The 26,232-nt window shown below is 32.2% G+C and overlaps 1 protein-coding gene across 23 annotated transcripts in view; it reads left to right on the forward strand.

The window, feature by feature from the left end:
- The window catches only part of LOC143245160 (uncharacterized), a 64,552-nt gene that overhangs the window by 7,241 nt on the left and 31,079 nt on the right, over positions 1 to 26,232 (forward strand). For 3 of the 23 annotated variants that reach the window (XM_076491155.1, XM_076491177.1, XM_076491158.1), the window contains 4 exons: positions 4,747 to 4,938; positions 18,712 to 18,800; positions 22,434 to 22,714; positions 24,123 to 24,539. In XM_076491155.1, coding sequence (XP_076347270.1) covers positions 18,731 to 18,800; positions 22,434 to 22,714; positions 24,123 to 24,539 — 768 coding nt within the window. In that variant the 5' untranslated portion in view covers positions 4,747 to 4,938; positions 18,712 to 18,730. The other 20 variants (XM_076491154.1, XM_076491176.1, XM_076491168.1 and 17 more) reach the window with 15 other exon arrangements.

Here is a 26,232-nt window from a genome sequence, read left to right on the forward strand (position 1 = left end):
GTTGTTTATGTGTTTGAAACGTCTAATTTCTTTATTTGGGGTAAAATTTTTGCTATAAATGTATTTGTTATTTAGATCGGTAAATTAAAAGCTATTTTAAGTTTTTCCCAGTGGCTCAGCGTTAAGTCTGTAAGCTTACCACGTTAAAACTCAGGTTTCTATACCCGTTTTGGGCAGAGGACATATAACACATTCTGTAGCTTTTTGCTTTAACAACAATAACCAAAGCAAGTAATTTAATTGTACAGAAACAAACGAGTTGAACTATACATTTAAATATACCCATTAGGGTGAAGTAACACAACAAGAAATTAAAAATATTACTTTAAGCAACCACATTGCGAAAGGTGCAAATAATTAATGATTATGTACTTTTGTATGAACGTTAAATTATTGTAGCAAAGCATAAACGTATGTAATTAGAAAATGTCCATTTGGATATCGTGTTTGTTGTGACCGTTAATGGGACCTAAAGTAAAAGCCTCTGATAAAACATTTGTTAAACAATAATGGTTATATAAATCTTAAGACCTTGTTCACATACACTTTTTGTTCTGGCAACGTGGGCAGTAAGGTATGTCACGTGGGCAATTGTACACACCCTGTGTGCTTTAGATAAGGCCCTGTTATGAGAAACTGGTTTCCTAAGGTGGACAACAGTGAGATGCAGTAACTTGGGTTTAGTGTTTGAAATTCATGTCACACTTTTCCTTTTAGCTAGTTTTTTCATAACCCGTACTCAAATAGCAAGTCTTAAAAGTTAGGATTTGTCTACGTGTCACGTGTAATTGCAGCTTTCCAATAAATTACAAAAAACATCGTGTCGTCTGTTAATATTTAGTAAACGCTTTTAAACCACCAACACAAATCTATTAGGATAGAAAGAGTATGTTTGCAAAGAACGTTAGCGAAACTTTGAGTTTCATATTTTTGACCGGTATATCAAATTAACTATTCTGAAAATGACATTTTATTTTTGGTCATTTTTAAAAGGTTAGTTATAAGTCTGCTTTGAAACCCCCAGATGTATGCTTGTTATGTAAAAATTTTTACTAATATCGGTGGGTACACGATTATTTCCTTAGTCATAGCTGGAGGTCAGAGACCACATTTATAGGTGTCTTGGAGGAGGAGGGGTCAACCACTTTGAAGGAAGTCATCATAGCAACAGGTGCACGACGCAGTTTCGCATAAGTGGCGAGCTGTTGGCGTTGGCCCAAGTACAAAATCTGAGAGTCCTCACGGTCTGTTAATCACATAATCAGAACCATACAGGAGATAACTTGGAATAATCCAGTTTGTAGTGTTGTTCACTAATGTCCCACCCGCACATTGTGTGAGAGAAAATATTTTTTTTTACGTCATTGTCACAGCGATGTTATGGTGAATGAAGACGTTGGTTTAATATTGCTGAGGTATTGTTATTTGTGGTGTTTAATGTATTTATACTTTGGTTACATTATGTGCTTTACAACTACGTATAGAGGTATTTGTGCTTGAAGCTAGCTAGTCATGCATACCAATAACATATTTGTCAAGATTATTTTTTTGTCTTAATATTGTGAAATTCCCTTCGTTAATTTCTTTCAGCTTTCTAAAGTATCTTCATCTGGTTATATTACTTCAAAATATTACAGAAGACTTACAATTTCTTCATTCAGTACAGATATAGCAATAATTGGCAAATTGAATAATCCAACCTAAACTCAGTAACATCAACGGCTATATGATTCAAAAGTAATAAATGAACATATTAAGTATTTTATTTAAGACGAATTACTCAAAATCACCATAATTATGTCGTTGTGTTTTTGCTTTTCATAACACACAATACGTTAGTAACATATCCATCGTAATGTTTACTGAGTACTCTTAAATACATGTTACAAAAGTTATAGATGATAATTATGAGAATTAGTGATATAATATCGCAAGACACTTAATAAATAAAATTTAACACGAACATTTTCAAAATACATAGCTGTGAGAAATAATTGTTGTTGTAAAATCGAATACTAGCTGACGATGTAGTGTTTGAATACAGGCCACCTAATTTGCGTGAATTTTAACCGAAATAAATGGTACGTTCAGAGAATAAAACGAATGAATAATTTCATAACAGACTTACTTGTTAAAAGCTGTAATTGTAGTGTCTTATGTTTTGATGCCTTACATTTTCATTGTTTCGGCATCATTTGGACAAAACTAAAACTTGATCGGTCTAAATATGCACCCCATACTATAAAGCATTTAACATAAATGAATAAAGCGTTTTATAATAAAGCGTTATTATAAGTATCAAAAGAAATTATGTTAACGTACGAGCTTCGAAGTACTAACGTTAAGCGAATTTTATATGGACATAAATTTTGGCCTTAATTACGTGCTTAACTGAACACAAATGTTAATTTCTAAACGTTCAAGTATATGACAAGTAAAAACAAACAAAAAACTGTTGGATTGATAGTTTTAATTTTTAATTTGGGTATTATTTAATTATATTTTTTACCTGTAAAACAAACAAACAAAACAAATTTGTTAATAACTTGGTGTATCCAACAGAGGAAGCCCGTAGGGAATATCGATTTCTTATTTCTTTTGTTTGTTATTTTGACATATTCTTTTGTTTCATTTAATTTGGAATTATTGTATTGTAATTTTGATTTCCATTATTTATTCTGTTTTTTGTTTTGTTTTTTAATTTCATTTTCGATATGTATTTCTGCGGTATCGTGCTTCCAGGAATGGATTAACAATCTCGGTTGCTGATTTTCAACACAATAATAAGAAAGTAAATAAAGACTAATTGAACGTTTCCATATGAATAAAATAAAGTAGCACAAAAGTAAATGCATTTTAATGACGATTAAAAGGAGCAATGTGGTGGAAAATGAACAATGAAAATAAAGTCCAAAAATCAAGATATGTAGTTGAGAATCAAAAATTCATTCTAAAAACAAAATTCAAAGTCATAATCAGAATTACAATAAACAAGTCCAAATTAAAAGAAGAAAAAAAAGGATTATATGATGAAATAAGACATCAATTTTTCCCTATGAGCTTCCACTTATTTTTTAGTTTGTTTGAATTTTCGTGCATAGCTACACGAGGACTATTTGCGCTAGCCGGCCCTAATTTTGCAGTTTAAGATTAGAGGGAAGTCAACTAGTCATCACCACCCACCACCGATTCTTGGGCTACTCTTTTACCAACAAACAGTGGTATTGACCGTAACATATTACACATTCAAGGTTGAAAGGGCGAGCATGTTTGGTATGACCGGTATTCGAACCCTCAGATTACAAGTCGACCGCTCTAACCACCTGACCATGCCAGGCTATGAACTTGCACACCAAAAGTTTGTCGTTCGGACGAAAAAATTAATGACGAATTTACCTGCTTAGTAATTTTGAATGCCCTAGTCCGTCTTGTGAGCTTTATTATTAAAGTGTTAAACATATTTCCAATGAAAATTTGTTTGATAGCATAAGTAAGGAATAAAATTGTAAAGAGTACATGTTACTAATTGCACCATTGTCGACAACAGTTAAATTCATAACCATTGTATGTGTATTTAAAGTATGAGTAAATCATAGACACTATTTTAACATCATATTCAAGGGGAATAGATAGAAATAACGAAGTTTTATTTATGTAAATTAAAACAAGATAATTAGGTAACGTTTTAATAATTTATTTTGACTGCTGGGTAGTTAAGCAGGTTAAAGAGTGCTAAAAACCTAGTACTTAATGAGTATGTGATTTGTGGAGCCTACGTTTATAAAATTGTAAATAAGGTAAAAATATTGAGTGCAATAAATTTGATTTTAACCATTGTGATGTGCCATAAATAAAAAAGTGCAGAATTTGATACATGTATATTTCAAAATGATGCAAAACATGCATTTTATAAATTATATTTTAAACACCTAAAAAGCAGAGACTGTTAACTATCCATTAATTAATTAAGTATTCACATTGCAAGCTTTAGTAATTGGCTCTTTGTAACTACAATAACATTATAGAAAGGGGATTTTAATTAGCAAGACATTAAATATTAACTAATCTATACATATTCGGTCACTGTGTTTATAGTGCTGTAGTTAATATCGTATGGGTGTATGTGAATTTTGAACATAAAAGTTCTCAGTGTAGCAATTACAAATAAAGCTTCTTTATTCACCAGTAAAATGAGGAGTATTAGTTTAAAAAAAAAATTCAGGTGACTAATCAATTGTATGTTCATCTTGTTGAGATACCTTTGGAGTTTCTTTTGCAAAATTTGATCTCACAGGTTCTAAAGATGTCTTGTTGTTATAATTACTTTCCAGCACTGCTCTGATGTCATTAACACACTGTAAAAAACGCTTTTCCTTGTTTTACCAACAGTAAATAACATAGATAAAAGTACTTAAATATGTTCTTTCAGGCAGATATGAATGAAAACAATAGTTTATGTACGTGTCAGTAAATATCTGAGCTGGTTTATTAACTACTTAACTTTCTCTTTACAGTTAAGTCATTGTTTACAACTATTGTAGAATTTTAGGTTTTATGTCTGTAGTTTAGTATAGTATAGTATATTATTTTTCTTATTATTACTTTCATTAATAGTATTAGTTAAACAACTTAATATATTTAATTTTATTATTTCTTAGTTTTATTTATTATTATACTTTTATTGGAGAGATTGTTTTACATCATTGATGTAATACATGTATTTAAGACAAATCTAAATTCTTTAAGCTGGCAGAATCAAAAGGGTGTGGAATCCTGAAAACGTGTCCAATATCATCTTTATTTCCCTCTAAGCTATTGGGTATCGTGAAGGACTTGATGGGTGTGAAAATCAACTGGTACTCTTCAGTCTAGGAAAACTGAGAGTCTTTTTCCATTTTTGATAGGAAAGCAACTAGCAGTATTTATACTAGAGCAAAGGTTTCTAAACATGGTTTGAAAGAAGAGGTTTTCTACATATATATTGGTTTTTATAAGTACTTTTGAACAGGTTAAGTGACTCAACCCCATTGTTGTAGTACACAGTTGACAACAATTAATATTATATAACTAATAATTAATTCAACTAAACTAGGGGTACTAAATTGAAATAAAATTAAGTACAAAAAATTTAAGTTAGGCCTAAGAAAATAATATAAAACAAGGATTTTCGAATTTTTTTCAGGCCCCAACTTGAAAATTTTATAGATATTGAGTATTTGCTACAGCTTCACTTCCACCCATAACACTTTCCTACTGAAGTTTCATAATTTTAAAACTTTCTGATCTAACTTCTAATACAGAGAAATAATGTATGTGTGAATTATCATAGTATACAAATCTAACCCAATTCTTAGAGAGGAGTTTATCCCATATAAAGTAAGATATAGAAGTTGTAATTTTTTTACTAGTAGGTTAGTACACATTTCCTAAGATAATCCTTAATTTTGCAAACAATAAATAAATTATTTATATTTTGAAGAGTTGTTTGTAATGAAAGGTCTTGGTTTCACAGAAGCTGTTGTAAAGACCTTAAATAATTTTATAAAAATAAATTTATATTTCAAGTGATATACTTCTGCCATGTTTGGAGCATAGTTACATTTTAAGGGATTTATTTTAATTTACAGAATTATTTAAATGCAGAATTTTAATATAAACTTGACATGTTGTGATTCATTAATTTCATTGTTAGATTTTTGCTATTGAAAAATTATTTGGTTGTTTATCAAACAAGAAAAAATACAGTTGAACTCAGATTTCTAAAATGAGTAATGTGTTTTTTACTTTGCTTGAAAATAAGGGTGTAAATATTATATTTTACTTATTTTTGTTAATTATTTGCAAATAACTATTTTCAGTTGAATAAGTTTCTCTGTGGATGCTAAGATACATAACACAGGTGTTTATTTGAAAATGCAGTTTGCTGAATATATAATTGTTCTAAATGTTAGAGAATCATGAGTGTTAAGATGGTTGCAAATGTTACCCATATACTTAAGATATATGCTTGTCTTTTTTATATTATATGTTTATCATTTTCAAATCAGTTCAAGTACTTTGTCCATTGTTTTTTCCTGAGGGTTTAACTGGTACAAGTCCTTTATTCAGAATGTCATGTCTAGCAGTTCTGCTGATTAGTTTCAATTCACTGTCTTCCTATTCCACCTCACACAATGAATGTCATTCAGTGGTGGATCAGAGGTTGTTAGAAACAGAACTGTTATGATGATATTGTATTTAAAAGTTTCTAATAGCTGTGATATTTAAACTCGAGGACGTATGATAATACTTTATGTTGCCCTGGCATGGTCAGGTGGTTAAGGCACTCGACTCGTAATCACAGGGTCGCAGGTTCGAATCCCCATCGCATCAAACATGGGAGCGATATAATGTGATGGTCAATTCCACTATTCGTTGGTAAAACAGAAGCCCAAGAGTTGGCGGTGGGTAGAGATGACTAGCTGCCTTCCCTCTAGTCTTACACTGCTAAATTAAGGCTTGTGTAACTTTGCGTGAAATTGAAAAAAACAAACAATACTTTATGTAAGTATCCCATGTGTTAACAAAATTTCAACAACTTTAAAATTTCGTCATTGCGCAAACATTTTGAGATGATAATGACTGGTTGTTAACCCTTTTAATACCACGAGTCATTTCTCCCACTCTGTTAAACCTAGATAATGTTATTAATAAGGACGGCAGTTGGTTAACTGAGTAGGCCCAGTTGAGAAACTCGTTACTTCTATAATAGATTTTTTTTTCTTTTTTAATGTTGAAGTTTGAATAACAATTACGATTCTTTCATGCATTATCACCACGGTTTAACAGATAAAAGAACCTCGTTCTCAGCTCTGAACGTGTCACGGGGATTGTTCCACCCCAGCTGTGAGGAATTATTTTTCGTCCTGGCATATGTATGACTTCCCTTATGCAATGTATGTTTTACATCCGGTAAGTAAGTACCCTAGATAACTTAACACGTTTAATTTGTTCTCAGCGACTTTTATAAACTCGGGGAAGTTGTTGGATGTGTTACCTCTTATTATTTGTAGGGAAACCAAAATCACGTGTTTAACGTATCTGTAGTGAAAAAAATAAAAAAGTGAGACCAAACGTCACAAAATTTCCGTTCATTACATACAGTACAAAAATAACTGATAAATACCGTACGTTTATTTCAGTAATGTTGTTCTAAACGTGCGAAACTTTTCTATGCACTTTAATAACGAAAGAACGTACCATAGTTTTATCACAAGCATCAACTGTAAACATTAACAGCCATTATACTAAGAAGAAACGCGTAAATTTGACAATGAGTCAACAAAAGGAAGTGATGATTAATAATATACCATCGCAGAGGGAAAAATGAACGTTTAAACTAACGTAAGCATCAGCTTTGTTTTTAGCTGTCAAGACAAATATTTTGGGTCCCTCACTGGTACTGCGGTAAGACTATGGATTTATAACGCTAAAATCAGGGGCTCGATTTCTCTCGGTTGACTCAGCAGATAGCACGATGTGGCTTTGCTATAGAAAACACACACAAATATTTTGGTTCTTGCGAAAAAAAAAACACACAAAAATCACTGTGAATTGTTTGTTTTGAATTTTGCGCAAAGCTACTCGAGGGCTATCTGCGCTAGCCGTCCCTAATTTAGCAGTGTAAGACTAGAGGGAAGGCAGCTAGTCAACACCACCCACTGCCAACTGTTGGGCTACCTTTTTACCAAAGAATAGTGGGATTGGCCGTCACATTATAACGCCCCCACGGCTGAAAGGGCGAGCATGTTTGGTGCGACCGGGATTCGAACCCGTCATCCTCGGATTACGAGTCAAACGCCTTAACACACTTGACCATGCCGGGCTAAAATCACTGTGAAAGAATAAAAGTGTAACTAAATAACTAAGTAGCAATGTGTAGTTTCGTGCAATAAATTTTTTTGTTCTTTATTAATTTCAAAGTAATGTATAGAACAATCTTTCTGAGTGCGTTAAAGTTATTTCGGTGATGTTTAATTATCGCGTTTTATTAATAGTAGTTGTGCAACGACTTTAACTTGTTGGAAAGATTCGAAGGATATCTTCCAGAATATTCCGGAGATGGTAGTGTTGTCTCAAAGTTGAAAGTAAAGATCCCACAACTTATATTAAATAAAAAAGGGTACACTAGAATCTTATTGGAGTTTACAAGAATATCTGGGAAATCGATAGAGAGGGTCGCTGATTCGAATCCCCTTCGCAACAAACATGCTCGCCTTTTCAGCCGTGGGGGCGTTATAATGCAAAATAAATGAAACCAGATCGATAGAATTAAGATCAGGTTTTTTTGTGCTATATTTTGATGATAATAGAATGAAAGGGCACCAATTTGACATTTGGAAAAAACATCCTTGTCTAGGTTCTAGTTAAGAGAATTTTTTTTTTTTTCTAACAGAGTGATATTTGTAACTTTGTTTGTATAATGACTTTAGTTTACATTGTTTAAACGTCTCAGCCAAGTAATTTGGATACTATTAATCCAATATTTCTATTCTTTGGCTATGTAAGCACTGGCTAGAAAGGATTTTAAGACAAAAAAAAACCATTTTGTTATGGTTTATAAATGAACATGTGCGTACGTTATCTAGCCAAAGTATTGCAACAACACTAGTAAATATTGGTCACAGTGGTACGCGTGCCCAATGTGGCACTACTGCTAAAGGTTTATATAGACATGAACCACAGCCAATCGAATGAAGCGAAGATGTCACTAGAAGAGGAACTCGTGGACCTTCGAACAAGAACGTTTATTGTATGTAGTATTGGTAACTTGAACTATTTATGGAAGATCAATTGTATACACCAGAATTGTTTTGGCCGTCCCTGATTGTTTATTCACTTTTCTATAAGAACGTTAAAATGTGCAGCGAAACTTGACTTTACATTCAACACCCTGAACCTCTTTTTTTTATTATTATTCTTTTGTGCGCAGGGAGTTTTAGGCTGTTCTACGAACGAGCTGTCACCAGAATAATGAATATAAGTCATTGACAGTCATGGCGTCTTGAGCATTAAAACTGTGGTGAAGAACAATAGAAAAGTACCATGTAGATCTGATAATCTCGAAAATTCGAAACTGGAGGTCTGTTCCACTTAATGTTTATCAACAGGTGTAAGCAAGTGTTAATAAAAATTTCATACCGATGTTACTGTCACGTGGAGATCCCCTGCCAATTTGTGTGATGCACCCAAGCGGCAAAAACTTCTCTATTCGTTATACGTTCCAGTTCAGTGTTTTGAGGGAATGTATGTACTTGTTTCAAACAGACCTGATAAAATTCAAAGTATAGGATGGTGTTAAATGACTTTCAAATTCATGCCTGCTAAAATGCATGCATATCTTATTTTAATGTAGCTTCCAAAATATACATTTAAAACTGAGATCCGGGAAACTACAGCACCAATAACTGGGTTATATTTGTATAACTATGCAACATATTTATAACTGAGCAATAAGTAAAGCAATTGAAATTTCCACAAAAAAAAGGTGTTTTATTAAACCAATAAAGATTATAAACAAAAATGAGTGACTTTCGTTTATAAAACAAAAAAATAAGCTTAGAATTATTTAGTTTTTCAACACAAAAGCAAAGCACTTTCATTGATAACTATGTATACAAAGAAATACTTTAATAAAATATATTCTATGATCTTAGCTCATTTTTGATCTAAAATTTCAGTAAATTCTTTTTCTCGTGGATGGTGAACATTATTGTATGGGTACATTGTTGTAGAGCTGTCAGACAATTCCAGAAAAAACCGCAAGTCAATACCTTTCCACAGGAATTAGCAGTTATATCTTCCCCAGAGGGCGGGTATTTCTGCTAGCTATGTATAAACTTGAGTAACCAGTGGGTCAGGGGAAACTCTTAAATGTAATTTAGTTAAAGTTCACCTGACTTTAGCCACGTGTTCAACAATATCGCATTGTTAGAACTTTGCATATTATTTTTAAAATTAAAGACGAACATAATTTCACACTGCTTTGCGATCTATTTCTCATATCTAAAGCTTTCATGATGTGTGTCATTGTATCTTCGTAAAATACCAATTTTGCTATTACACTTTTATGCTAAGCGTTGAAATCAAACAAAATTAAAAAAATTGGCTAAAACGTTGGTTGGTTGGGTTGGTGTTTTATGGCGCAAAGCAACTAGGCTATCTGCGCCAAGGGCAGAAAAGTTGTACTAACTTGTTCGAAAGCAAATTCAAGAATTATACTGTGTGGTTTTGTTAGGCCAGCTGTACCATGCAGACATGTTCCCGATTTTTATATCCGTTCCAAGTAATTACTTTGCACTTTTATTGTGTTTTGACTTGATTATTTTACTAAGTTGCTAAATGCACACTTTGACGTAGTCTCTGTTAGTTGGAAAGTTTAATTAGGGTCGTTTAACTTTATGTACGTTGTTTACAATGGCATAAAATAATAAAAGAAATACTCTTTATTGTAATCTGAAACACAAGCAATCGAATGTTTTCGAAAAAGTTCTGTTTTGGATGGCTAAAAAGAGAGATCTTAAAAACTATCTTTCTGTGGTTTGACCTATCTTAGAAATAATTATCACCAACATACTTTCAGTGGTTCATTTCTGAACTAAAGATAATTTATAGGTAGTTTTTATTGTAGGCTAGGTGGTTAGGGCGCTTAACTCGTAATCTGAGAGTCGCGGGCTCGAATCCCTGTCTCACCGAAACATGCTCGCCCTTTCAGCTTTTGGGGTGTTATAATGTTGCATCCGATCCTACTGTTCGTTGTTAAAAGAGTAGCTCAAGAGTTGGCGGTGGATGGTGGGGACTACGTGCCTTCCCTCTAGCCTTACACTACTACATTAGGGACAGCCACTGCAGATAGCTCTTGCATAGCTTAAGCGAAAAATTCAAAACAAAAGAACAAATTTTATTGCGATATATCCTAGAAATAAGTAATGCCATCCATCCACTACGCTGATTTCTATCCGTGCTAGATATATTAAAGCCAACATTTTTTCTGTGATTTGAAATATCCCACAAATAACTATAACCATCTTGCGTACGGTGGTTCCTTGCTTAACTCAAAGCTTATAGAGTGGGTCCAGAGGATGTAGGTGTTAAGCCTTATTTTGTGGGAAGCTAAGTGCTTGGTCGACCTTTCGTACACAGTAAGGGCGTTTTTATCCTCGCAGTGATGTTTAATTTCCAGTTTTACCCAGTTAGTGTTGTATTCATCTTTTAGTGTTTTGAAACGACCGACATAACGATTTACACTTTGTTCTTTTTGTGCCATAATAAACAGTTGGTTATAAACATATAACGTTCAAGATTCGTCTTGAACTACGAGAGCCCCAACGCGAATAAAGTGAAGAAGGTGAGTTATTTTTTGAGCATCATTTTGTTAATAGGACATTTTGAAAACAGGACATTTCACACAATTAATTTAATTCATGTTTTGAAATATAAAATATTGAAAAGAAATTGCATTGATTTGTGTAATTACACAAAGTCAGTAATGATTGGCGGATAATTACCGACATTGTTACTATCACGTGCATGCCGTATTATCATGACAGTATAAAGTTCATTTTGCGAGATCAAAGGTCAAGGCTAACCACGGTCATTTCCGGTGCTATTACGTAAATGCACGATTTTTATTATGTATTGTAGAAATGACAAGAAGTAGTAATACGTTGAATTTATTGAATGTTCTTGAATATTTAATGACGTCCCATTCGAATCTTTCTAAATAGGTTGATTTTGTAAGTTTTTAAAATACGTATCATCCCATTAAACTGTATAGTTAAACTAAATAACACAAAATTCTGCAAATAACTGTTGTATATCCAACACCAACTTGAATATAAAATAACTGCTTCATGTTGTTAAGCTGTTACAAACTTAAATACTATATATGTATTCAATGTTGATTCGTATATCAAACTGTAAATAAAAAACCTAAACCTTCGAATGTTTTATTAACGTAAGATGTTCCTAACGAATGTACGGGGAACATTTTTTTATCCAAAATAAATTTTTGGTGATTTTTTTACAAAGCAATATATATATATAAATGCATATATTATTATTATAATTTAGTGTGTTTGTATGTTTTTGTATTTCGTGCAAAGCTACACGAGGGCTATCTGCGCTAGCCGTCCCTAATTTAGCAGTGTTAGGCTAGAGGGAAGGCAGCTAGTCATCACTATCCACCGCCAACTCTTGGGCTACTCTTTTACCAACGAATAGTGGGGTTGATCGTCACATTATAATGCTCCCACGGCTGAAAGGGCGATCAGGTTTGGTGTAACGGGGATTCGAACCCGCGACCCTCAAATTACGATTCGAGAGTCTTAACCACCTGGTCTTGCCGGGCCGTTGTCATTTGGATACAAAGAATGTTACCTCATTTGAGTTATGTATTTCTTTTAAAATAAGATGCTCCTTACGATTTTCAAACTTAGGCTCAATTCTTTAGTCTTCAGTTTCGTTTAAATCCAAAAATTATCAGTATTTATGCATTTGGCTTTTTAAAATGATTGTTTAAAAAACTGTTTAGGAAACAAATTTCTTGCTGGTCCATGACTTTATTGTTCTCAACAGTATGTTGTTACACGCTGAATTTAAAACATACTGTGATTTTCACAGTTAATTCCACTAATTATTGCTGGAATTGTTAACGTATTTTACACGGAAAGTGAGTGATTCCACCCAGAATTTTGGTCAGTTCACTAAAACAATCAAAGTGACTTTAAAAAATAGCTACCACCTACAACATGGTACAATTGAATATTATGCAGAATCTGAATCCTGGCCCGGCATTGCCATGTGGGTTAAGGCGTGCGACTCGTAATTTGAGGTTGTCGGGTTCGTATCCCCATCGCCCCAAACATGCTCGCCTTTTCATGTTATTATATGACGGTCAATCCCACTATTCGTTGGTAAAAGAGTAGTCCAAGAGTTGGCGGTGGGTGGTGATGACTAGCTGCCTTCTCTCTAGTCTTACACTGCTAAATTAGGGACGGCTAGCACAGATAACCCTCGAGTAGCTTTGTGCAAAATTCAAAAAACAAACAAACAAACAATCCCTCTAGTCTTACAGTGCTAAATTAGGGACGGCTAGCGCGAAATTCAAACAAAACTTGGAAACGAATGTGAATCCTGCCTATAGTGTAAGGTGTAAATCCAGCTTGGTAATTTGAAGGTTAGCGATATCTTGTGTCTTCATTAAACTGTGTAAACTCCAATTGTTGAAAGATGGAGGTCGTTGTTCGTACATTTAACGCAAGATAGGGCATCTCTTTGCCTGCGTCAGTTTTTTGTTTTGTAACATTCGATTTTTTGCGTGTAGAAATAGAAAATGTGCAAATTAAGTTTCTCGTAATATTTTAAAAAAGTAAAATTTATATTAAGACTTTTATGATGGTTTAAAACTACATCTTGTGTCCTCTTATTAGTTTTAATGATGTATGTCGTCTTTAGTATTTTTTTATGTTTATGAATCTTTGTATTTTGTGAGGAAGGTTGCTTAGGTCTCAACTTATACTTTTTATACGTTATGCATAAAGTTGTAATCACGATGTCCTAGATTTCTCTGTTAATTTGTTGTTTGAGGTCATCAGTATTTGTACTTTGTTTCATCAACAAGAAATTTAATCTAGTTGAGAAAGCGTGTATATTGAGAACCATGTTTCAAACTGACCTTCTGACATTCGTGGTTTTGTGCAAGAGCACGTGACAAAACAAATGTTAAAAAGATCTTCGCTGTTGTCAGATGTGATGTAGCTACTTTAGGTAATATAAAAAATTCTATCAGTTTAAAGTTATAGCGAATCTTGGATGATTTCGAGTGAATGTACAACAAATTATATTCTCGTCCGGAGAATTTTCGGATATTTAAACGTATAAACAGCTATTAGAAACATAACACTTGTTTTCATATAAATTAATGTTGTCTACTATTTGCGAATATATCATGAAATTTCTTCCTTGAAAGAGTTTATAAGATGTGTCAGGTATGCTTTTCCCTGTTTCAAAATACCTCTACTCAATTATCCCAGATCTACTGTGGGCCACACCTCTAGTGGGAGAGTCAGACACCAATAATTCCACACCTGTCTTCATTATATGCATTAAAGTCACGTGTCACGATGTAACATTTATGTTGACACCAGTGCTATCTGTAAGGGTATTAGAACCGGTTTAAAAAGTGCCGACCTGTTCCGCCCACGGAAATACATATTTGATTACCTCTTATAGATTTGTGTGTCTGATCTCATGTTACATCCCACACTACTCCCCTTTTTTTCTGGTACCACAAGGGTATTTTTTCAGGCGTGCTAAGGTTTATCCCAAATCGCTTGATGTATTATTGCGAAAAATTTCAAGCCACTCGAAAGGGCGCGTTGTCCCAGTGTTCTAAAATATCGGAATAAATATGTGAATATTTTCATACGTTTATTTTATCACTACATGCCAATATGATCAGTAAATCTGCGTGATCAGACAGATCTTGTTAAAGTATAATCACTAGGATGTATGTTAAGGCTACTAACAAATTCTGATGTAATGTTTGTTTGTTTTTGAATTTTGCGCAAAGCTACTCGAGGGCTATCTGTGCTAGCCGTTCCTAATTTAGCAGTGTAAGACTTGAGGGAAGGCAGCTAGCCATCACCACCCACCGCCAACTCTTGGGCTACTCTTTTTTCAACGAATAGTGGGATTGACCGTCATATTATAACGTCCCCACGGCTGAAAGGGGGAGCATGTTTGGTGCGACCGGATTCGAACCCGCGACCCTCGGATTACGAGTCGAACGCCTTAACACACTTGGCCATGCCGGGCCCCTGATGTAATGATCTACACATTTCACAATTTTGATATTGTACTTAAAGTGTAATCGTATGATATAACTATTATTTTTTATTTAAGGTCCAGATAGTTCTGTTACTTCCGTCTCTGTATCACATGATTTTGACGGACGTTTAAAACAGGATAAATATGTATATATTAGAGCTCTACGCTGAGCTGCTCGCACTCCCGTACTTTAAATATTTAACAAATATTGCATTTATATTGCTGAATGAGTAGCCAGGGTACTCTACTGAGAAGTTTTGGAAATCTCAAAACATGGCAATGGTTAACACAAAATATGCCTCTGGCCTATTTCTATAGCATGTTAGGGGGTGGATAGGGGTTGTAATGGGAATTTTTGAATAAGCGTTTCTGAGATGTGGGTATTCCACCATTATTTACACCAATCATGAACTAAATAACACTTTCTTATTGTCTGATAGGATTGTTCCTCATTCTTTAATTGCACACTAAAGCTACAGAAAAAAAGACACCTTTAGATTTACGTAAACTGGATAAAACAACAAATTGAATGATACATCAAGGACACCAAATTAAAAAACAAAACAAAACACCACCAATATTAAGGCACGAATAACCTGTAGAAAAACAAACGGCAGTTTAAAACATTACCATATATTAAGTTTGATAAAGTTAAGATGACATAGCTTATAAAAAATTACTTCGACCATAAGTTTATATAAATAGTGCTTATGACCAGAAAAGCATTAGAGCAAAAACAAAATTTAGAAAGAGCTTCCTAAGTGGTGTTTTTAAACATTTGTTATTCACAATCCAAGAAGATATATTCATCTATCAGAAGCGCTGGAGTTTTATCGCGTTTTTTTAAATATGATTTACCAAATATTTCTGTTCTTACAAGTTATTTACAGTCGTGATGAATTCGGAGTTTGTTTTGTAGCCATATAAGATAATTTTCGAGGTATTATTAAGTTAATTTATTATAGTTTTTTAATCATTGCTAAAGTTAACTTGTTTTTTATGTTTGGTACTTCCCGGGCCGAAAAATTTTTTTCATTGTAAGAGCACTGGAGCTACCGGTAGGTTATTGTGTCGGGACGCTCGTTTATCCTGGGGCGTGTTTGAACTTTCTCCGCAGTAGCTGTAGGCGGTCGTATTTGTTGGGGAATTCTGACAGTAGTAGTTGCGTGGTAGTAAGTTTAATATAATTCTCTAGCTAGAGATGATGTTGTGTGTGTGCTTTTTTCAAACGCTTTACGTTTATTGAAGCTCAGTGTTGCATCGTAATTGCTTTTATGTTAGTATAAGTTTTATTTTCTCCTGTATAAAAATTCTCTGCTTGCCCATATCTCTCTCTCTCTCCTTTTTTTTACAGTTTAAATCTGCAGTTCTGTCATGTAAGTATACAAAATATTTTTGAGAAATGAAATATTAACGTATTTAAATGATTTATTTTTGTTGGCATGAATACAAGTGAAGGTTAGAATTAGTAAACTACACCAATCAGTCGATTTTTTGTTTTTAAATCTATGAATCATGAAGTTTACTGATAAATCGTTTCAAGGGAAATCATTTGAAAAGAGTTATTTATTTGACATAAGATATAAAAAACGTAAGTAAAGCTAGTACAAATTGATGGGAAGAATTATAAGTTAAGCATACAAAAGAAATAGGTGATGAAAATTATTGGTAAAATAAAATAATACAGCGATGGTTTGAAAATGAATTTTTCCCCAACAATAAAGGCGAGTATTGCTTTATTTGAATTATTTACTGGACGCCATTATCGGTGAATTTACGAAGTAAAACTTTATTTGAACAAAATTTGATGGGATGGAATGTGAAAACTTAGATTTATGTTTAATCAAAACTTTTTGTTGCTGTTAAAACAACTTTACATAATCAAATATTTCTGTAACAGAACAAAATATCTGGTTTAAAATGTTGAAATTAAAACATGAAGAAACGTAAAACATATTTTAAATATTTTTACTTTAGAACTTTTTTGTTTTCAGTATGTTTAAGTGAGCGAAGTTGATGTACTTTGGGCATTTTTATAGAATTGTCTTAGTACTAGACTAACATATCCTTCAAAAATTTTTGATTTATCAGTGCCATGTAGTTGAATGTGCAATAATATACATGTAATTATATCTAAATGAAGAAAAGGGCTTTATATCATTTTCCACATGCTTTCAATCTTCTAAAATATGATGCACGTATTTTATTAGTATCTGCCACGAACAGAAATGAGATTTAGCAGTGACTTTAATACAAGTTCTGGTTAACTGAGTTCCTAGGTATTTTATAAGCACTGATTAAAAATGATTAATGGTTGATACTATTGATGAGTAACTTTTTATCACCTTTTCTGAGATTTATTTTGTGTAAAATGAGATAGAAGTGAGTCAAAATTGTGACATCATTAGCTTTGAACCAAGATGTGAAATAGACTGTTGCTAGTGAAAAAAGCCTTTGTTGGGTTGTCACTCTTAAAGATTGTTATATTAGTGGACATCCTCATTAGAGCTATAACATCAGCTAATAAAATAGCCAATAAATGGCTTTTATTTTGTTTAAGTCAAAGAACTACGTATTTTTTCCCTTTTTCAATGCATTTTAATATGTAGTATGTAGCTTGGATATACATATTCTTAAACAGTTTATGTTGATTATGGAAAGTGCAAAAAAGAACTTTATTAATTGCATACTATACTTAAAGTACTTTGAAAAGTCTACAGATTTACAATGCTAAGATTAGGGGTTTGATTCCCAGATAGCCTGATGTGGTTTTACTGTAAGAAAACACACCCACTTAATACTCATGATTGTCATGTTTGATTAATTTCATTCATACATTTAAATGATAGGTTTGTTTTGCATGTCTTTCTGGATTAAAGATACAGATGTTGACATGTGAGATGTAAAGATCCAGCTTGGAAATAATCCTGCATCACTTCTTTAACCTGCCATCACTGTTTCTTCTTTTATTTGTGTTTTGTTGATGTATCCAAATATGGTTTTTGTTCTTACTACTTTCTTTCACCCTACTTGACCTTAGAATTTCTAATGAGATCTCTATCCAATATTGGCTTTTTAAAACACATTATTAGCCAAAACTGTTATCTCACCCTGGTATTCTTTACTTTTTATTTATTATTTATTTCTTTTTCCTTTAAAAAATAATTCTAGTTGGTTTTTTGTGTGTTTCACTCTTCACACAACTCATACAATCATCAAACATGTAAGATGTTATCTTTAATATTGCAAATGTTTACCTTTGTCCATTATTCTTAGTCACTTTAAACATAGTCAGTCCTAGTTAGCTTTTATACAAGTGGTTCAGTTTATGTTTCAGTGTTTTCATTAGAACCATTTTATAAGCCTTGTATTATAATAACTCTAGCCAGCTGTTTGATTAGCTGGAATGTAATATTATTTTTTTAATGTTTTGTATTATACCTATACATTTAATGTATATGTGTATTATGTTTATATTATTACAAGTATGAATATGCTTCCAATGCTATTTCATTTTCTTTTGTGGCACATGTAGCTTTACTAAATATGAATGAAAGATATATAAAGGTTTTTTAAAGTGGCTATGTTGTGTTATTGTGTAGATATGTAATATTAAACTCCAAGTACTTGGCAATAAAATCCCTAACCACTTTCTTAACCTCCAGTAATGGAAGATATATGAAAAACTTTGTGTTATTTTATATTTGTTTATATATTTTTTTTAAGTTTAAATGTTTGATTTCTAGATTCCAGCCATATCTGAGATTATTATAAACTGTTTTCATTAAGAAATGTTTGTAGTGAATATATATAATAAAAAAAAAAATTTTGCAAACTAACTAGGTGAGAGGCCACTAAGAAAATGGAACAACAGCCAGAATGTAAAATAGTCTCAAGTGAGAAGAAAGAAATGGAAAACACCAAGAATTATGGTATTGTAAAAATTCTTTGTTTTGTCACAATTGTTTTATTTATGGTTTATAATTGTGTTTGTCTGGAGTGATAGTATTGAGATGTATAAATTGTGACTGAAGTGGAGTAAAAGAAATTGCCAAATTTATAAATGTGTTCTTATTTGATAATGCAGAAAAGTACTTGCCTGAAAAGCTGTAAGAAATAATAACCTATATACATACATATGTGTAGGTCTACAGTGTACATGTACAACCACATGGCTTGCCTCGCAAACAGAAAACTATTTCTTATCATTGATCACTAGGATAGTAGAGCTGGGGATTGTATGAGATCTTAATTTTTTTGCATCCTCTGAATGACGTTCAAAACAACATGGATCAGTATCCCCTGGGGCTAGTTGGCTAATTGTGTTGGTAACGAGGACAAGTTATTAAAGATTCACTTTGAATGTGTAAAAAACATTAACTAATTTAAATTGCATTTGTTACCTGAGGTTTTGGTTTAGTTTTATATTTGATTTACATTTATTAGAACTAGTTGGACAATTTTGCAACAGGTAAAAACTGCCTGAATCCTAAAATTTTTGGATATTGAGTTCAATGCTGTTCCAAACAGGCTATTTGATCATTTAAGTTTATTTGGTTTGGATGTAGTTCTTAATGTTATTCAGTGAAATAAACAGTATATTGATATTTTTAATATCATGATGCAAGTATTTCATTATTGATAAGTTAAATTATATTTGAGCAGTTACTGTTTGTTATTACTGGACAATTTCATAAAATGTTTTGTTATTGCTTTGTAGGATTTATAACCAAAATATTTCCTGGATTTAAAAACAAAGTAACTGGGGGTACAAGGAAAACAAATATTTTCTGGATATATATATATATATACAAGTTCAGTTTCTCATTGTTACATATATGCTTTTTTCTTTCAGTAAGGCTCTTTCTGGGGACTTGTAGGTTTGTTAGAGAAAAATAGCTTTGACATCTATTTAAAAATTAATAATTAGCTTGAAACAAACTATATCTTTGAAAAATATAAATAAGGAAATATACCTTACTAATGATTAAGGTTGTTTTAACAGTTAAAACTAGTAACATTGTCTAATGTGACTACACATTAGTCATGATTCAATTTGTAAACATGTGACATTTCACTTAAAATTTTAGCCCTAGCAGGTAGAAAATAAACATTTCTATGATGTTTATCTTTTGTCTTCTGAACTGTGTATTCAACAGCATTTCAGAGTGGTTGGTATGGGTATTAACACTTTTATTGAACAACATTGTTCTCTCTCTATCAATAAAAGTGTTAATATGCATACCAGCTGTTCTGAGATACATTTTTATTTCAAGTGGGTTTCTTGTCATCAACAAGTGTATTAAACCATTAATTTAGACACTTGTATTGTTACTTTGAGTTGTAAATACTAACGCTGACTCACAAACAGTACTTGATACTTGCACTTTATAGAAGTTTTGCAAACTCTCTTGCTTAGGCTAACCTTGTTCCTATATGTCATTCATCCATTACATGGAGCCATGCCATCACCACACAAGTCTATTGGTTACAGTTTCCACTCTGATAAGTTTCTTCAAAAGACCATGAATATGAACAAACTTCTTCCAGACCCTTTATTCTTTTTGGATGTTCAATTACAAAACATTATTCAAACAGACCAGAGGTGGTAAAGATTGTAGCTGCCCGAGGGGACTTGACAAGTCTGGGGTCAAATGGGATTTTGATAGTTCCAATTTTTCAGCCATCATTTTCATGGTTTCTAGGTGTGACTTAAAGTTATTAACTCTTGACTGTTCTGCCTTCACTGTATTAACATGTTCAAGTCATTCTTTTAAAATGTACTTTCTCATCTGTATTTAGTTTATTCAATTAACAGAAAACAATGGATTTTTATTTAACTTGCATTTATTTGATGTAAACTTTCAGTTGCATTGAAGTATACAAAGCTTTGCATGAGGTAATTATTATTGTAAAGTTTAAGTCTTTATTCACAGTTCATTGAGTATTGTTTTACTTTTTTTTTGCCCATTTTACGAGTTATTAAAGAATTCATGAGCATTCTGTAAATTTTTTTACGTCTAACACTGGTTTCAGCACACAGATTATGTTTTACAGTGTTATGTAATTTTTTATGCTGCCTGTCACTTTGTAGTTTCTGTTTTGTAACAGTAAGAATACTGTTCAACTATTTTTCATACTTTTATGCTACTTTTAAAAATGTATTGATTTTGTTTCTTTTAGCATAATTTCTGCTAACATGTTTGTTTGTTTATTCTATCATCTGTTTATTCTATATATTAATTTTACCACTTTCTACTTCACATCTCTGTGTTTTCAAATTCCTCTCAAATTATTATTATCCTCCAAAGCTTCTTTCAAGTAACAAAGAGTTACATGCCAGTTAAACCCAGCTCATAAATGCCAACATTTGTTTTGTATTCAAGCTTCCAACAGAAGAATAACTGAAAGTTATAAGTATTTACAGACTACCAACTTAATATTTCACTCATTGCATGGTTTCTTTTCTGTAGGAATTGCTCGTTAACAACATTCTTGTAGCATCATGGTGTAATAGTTCTATAAAAAATAAAATAGACTGTAGTGGATTTCTGATGAAAATACCATAGTTTTTTGGTTTTTTTCAGAAGTTGTGACTTAAAATATTTTATCAATATCTTTTTCCAAAATGCAGTTTTTCAAATTTCTGTAGTCACAACAAAGTTGGACAGAAACCCAAGTTTAAATTGTTAACTTTAATCATATAATTGTTGAGTTGGCAAGTAATGTTTTTCTTTCATACTATATAACTTTAATTTTATTTTTTGAGTGTTGTTTTTATTACAGCATTAATCAGTGATGATGAGAAAACCCACTTGTAGAGAAAAATATATGCGTAAAAACGGCTGGTTTGGGTTGAGAAAATTTTGTATGCAGAGGAGCGAACAACGTTTCGACCTTCTTCGGTCATTGTGAACCTGATGACGACCAAAGAAGGTAGAAACGTTGTTCGCTCCTCTGCATAAAATATTTTCTCAACCCAAACCAGCCACTTTTACACATATATTATAGCATTAACTTTTATCTGTACAAGTGGGGCCCAAGTGTGCATGCTATGACTTTTACAGAATGCAATTCAATATAGTATTAATGTATTTTATGTCAAAATTATCAACTATGTAGTGACTGTTCTTGGTAGAGAAGAGAAAAGTTAGATTTTGGTGGCTGCACAAATGCAACTTGCAAACTGTACAATGAACACAAGTATTTTTATTATTCATGGGAATGTTATCTTGCACTCTGACTTTCCAGAGTCTATTTCCACATGCACACATTGAGATTTAATACCCTGGATAACGCATCTGATTTTGTGTGTACAACAGATTTGTACATGTTCCTACATTTTGTGTACGTATATATAGTAAATTTGGAATTACAGTTAACATTCCTTCTCTAATATAGGGTCATTCCAATGGATCAGTGTCATGTACATTCAGTTCATATGATTCTTAAAATTTATCTTTTTGAGTAACTATTGTTTTCATGTGAAACTATGTAGAACAAAGATTATGATATACTTAAGACATAATTTAGTCAGATGAACAATACCATTAAATCTCTTACAGGGAGCATTAGGAGATCTGCCACATTGCCAGCTCCACGTAATAATTTTGAAGCAAAATTGAAAGGTGGAAGTAGCTGTCAATGTTGTCCTTATGGTTATCATATTGATGTAGACTTTGTACGCTATTGTGAAGCACTCTACAACAGCTCCTATCTAGACCAATTAAAACAGCTGAAAAAAGATAAAAGAAAAGAGAGGAAGTCTATGGAAGCATACTTGAATCAACTGGAATCTGCTACCAGGATAACAGAGAAGAAAGAAATTATCAAGCCACAGAAAATTGTAAATCATAATTTTTAAAATCATTATTATGTGAGATTCTGAATTAGTTACATACACTGCAATTTTGTCATAATGCCCCCATGAATATTTTTCTTTGTCTACAAAATATGAAGTTGTATTATTTTTGCTTATAACCTCTTTACAGAATTGTACTAGTCCCTGTAAGTTCAAAATAATAGTTTTTTAATTAAACTAATAATGCTCTACCTTTCACATTAATGTTTTAAAGAGTTATTATCATCCATTCAATTTTTTGTTTCTTCAAAATCACTTTAATAATAATAGTTATAGATTTGAGATGTAGTGAATATTCTTTCCTATTGTTTTAATTGCAGCATTTTCCTATTACTATTGTGTAAACTTTTCAGCTGTATTTTTATAAATCAAACCATTTCAAATTGGAAAATAAAACTTGTCTGAGCCGTAATTTCATATCATTATTATTATTAATTAGTAAACTTAAACTTGGAGTATGTTATTAAGTCTTTTTGCTTCAAACGTGATACCAAATTAACAAAATGGATCGTATACTGTTGCAATAACTTTTTTCTATTGGAAAAATAACTTAAAAGGAAATTTATAGAAAGATGTTGAAGTTTTATTGCAGTGTATTCTATTTACAGGAAAAAAAATGTATGCTAAATTTTCTGCTCCCAGTAACACAGCAGTAAGTCTATAGACATATATTCTAAAAACAAAGTTTTGATACCTATAGTTTGTACAGTGCAGATAACCCTTTGTGTAGCTTTGTGCTTAGTTACGTATAAAAAATACTATTTAGGTTTCTCAAAATAACATGTTGAGCTTTGTAAAGTATATAATGAAGAGTCACATTAAGATATTTTTTGTAGCTTTTTTATGACTGTGGTTGAAAGTAGTTTGTCATCAAAAGCAAGTTTTAAAATGTTTATGGCTGGTGCTTTAAAACCTATGGAAAACTGTTCTAAATGTAATTCAGTCAGCAGCTGACACAGTCCATTAGTGCTCAGACTAGTTGTATGACACCAAGTTTAGACATATGACAGATAAGTAAAATTGCCAAATTAGGCTTAATGTAATTATCATAAATTGTAAGTGTACAAATACATAATAATTCTCCATTAAATTTTACCACCTATATGGGAATTGCTGTTTAAACTAGTAATATGTTTGAAATGTACAATTTAGGGTACTTTCTCACTAGCTGAGATGTGGGATTTCAGATTTTATTTTAACTTCATGTAGAAAACAGTTAAAGTTAAAATATACACAAGTGATGTGAAACAGTTTTGTAGTAGCTGTACTCTGAGCTTGTTTGATGATAATTCCTCTGTATGTATAATAATTATTATACATGCCATGTAAAGACTTCATTACATAAAAAAAAAGTGTTTACACATTTAAAAAGTGGTTATCTAAATTTTTACAGCAGGATTCAACTCCACCGCAAGCCCCACCCCCAGATTTGTTAGCAACCAATGATGCACTGCGAGATGCTGTTTTGGATTTTGAAGAAACTTTTCTGAATACCCAATCTCAAAGCTCTTCAAGTGAGAACACTAGTGTGAAACCTTCACGAAAAGCAACTCTTCCTGTAGACTTGCTTGTCAATGCACCTCCTTCAATAGTTTTGAGTGACAGCAGCAGTACGACCGACTTATCTCCTATAACTCCAACTCATCCTTCTCCTAAGTTTTCAAAAAATGCTACTGAGAGTACACCTAAACAAAATGCTGAAGATTCAACTCCATCATTACCACTAGGAGAATTTAGAACTCGAAGTGACTCGGTGAGCTCTGTATCCTCACAATCAACCATTTCCAGCTTTGGGATACACATACCAGAGGTATTTAATGATTTTTATTTTTCATTATATTTATACTGATTAGCTGTAAAGGTTGTTAGGTATTGTTTCTCCTATCTGTGTTTTAATCTCCATGAACAATTATCAGGTACCTCATAGCATCAATGACTATTGAGAATTAATACAGCTATTTGTTGTGACATCAAACTTGCTTTATTAAATATACTTAATTGATGTCAACCTTCAATATCTCTCCTAACTGCAAGTAAATTATCACCCTGACATTCTAGTCGTGCAGGTTGTGTTAAAAGCATGCAATAAATACTTCAGACAGGCTACAGGTTGCATAAATCTTTATTAAAAGTGTTTACTGTGTGTCTTCGTATACAGATACAGTAAAACCTGTCTAAGCTGGAAATATCAAAATTTTGCAGCATTATATTAAGATTTCTTATAAAAGGTCCTATGTGTGATGGAACCTATATAAAGCAGATAAAAAAACTATATTTCACCTACCTCATCTATCAGTTAGTAGGATTTGAACCTGAGAATTGCAGATAAAATGTTTTTCATTAAATATTAATTTCTTAATTAATAATTTGTTTGAATATTAATAAATTCTCCATCATTTTGTTACAGTAAGTATTGGTTAAATATATTCTGTTCTTTTTTCTGCCGTCATTATTCTGGAGGTTGCTATTCGAATGAACGGTTGACTGTACTATTGGTCTCATTTGCTGATGGGAAAACTAGAGAAATCATGGGTAATGAGAAGAAATGAAAATCTGCACTGTTTCAAAAATTTAAGGAAGAATCAACTTCCTGTGTAATGGAAAGCAAATAATAAAGCTTGGATGACAAGTGCTATATTTGAGTAATTTTTGAACAAATTAAAGAAAAGAATGAAACAAGAAAATAGGAATATTCTACTTTTCTTAGATATGCAACTTGTCACCGAACAGTTCAACTTTCAAGTGTTCGTTTAGTCTTTCTACCTCCATGTACAACATCAGTTCAACAGCCACTAGATAATGGAATTATACAGTGTATAAAATTGAAATACAGAAAATTGATACTTCAGCATATTATTTCAAACATGGACCACTGTAAGAGAGCATCTGAAATGACCATGAAAATTGATGTGTTAGATGCAATTGTATACAAGTCATTCAATCAAATGGGGGAAACATGAATGTGTAATAAAGTGCTTTAGAAACTGTGGATTTATTCTTGATAATGGCAGAAATTATGGGGAAGTTGTTTGTTATGACAATTCTAGTGAAATCGAAACTGAGAAGATTCATGCAGATGATTCTGTGAATGCGGAAAGTTTTGTGATTGTTGACAAGAAAGTTTTAACAGAAACTGATGAAATCGATTTAATAGAATTTCAAGATGATAAGAGTGTGAGAGAATCAGAATATGAACAAAATGGGAAAGATAGTGAGGAAATAGAAATTCTATTTCATCGCAAATTAAGTTTTATATTAACACTATCAAATTGTATGCAAAAATGAAGAGGGAAAATGAACTTCATGAAAAGGTAGTAGAATTAGCGTTCTCTTTTTTAACCGCATGAGAAAGCCCATTAAAAAAATGAAACAGTTGAAATTGGACTCTGTCTTCAAATTTTATTAAACTTTTGTGTACTTGTGTATATTTTGAATGTCTGTTTTTGTTCTTATTCTGATAAATATAGCATAAACAGTATACTAACTTTTCACAAGCATCTAAC

Source organism: Tachypleus tridentatus, chromosome 2, assembly GCF_004210375.1.
Source record: "Tachypleus tridentatus isolate NWPU-2018 chromosome 2, ASM421037v1, whole genome shotgun sequence".
Lineage (NCBI taxonomy): Eukaryota > Metazoa > Arthropoda > Merostomata > Xiphosura > Limulidae > Tachypleus > Tachypleus tridentatus.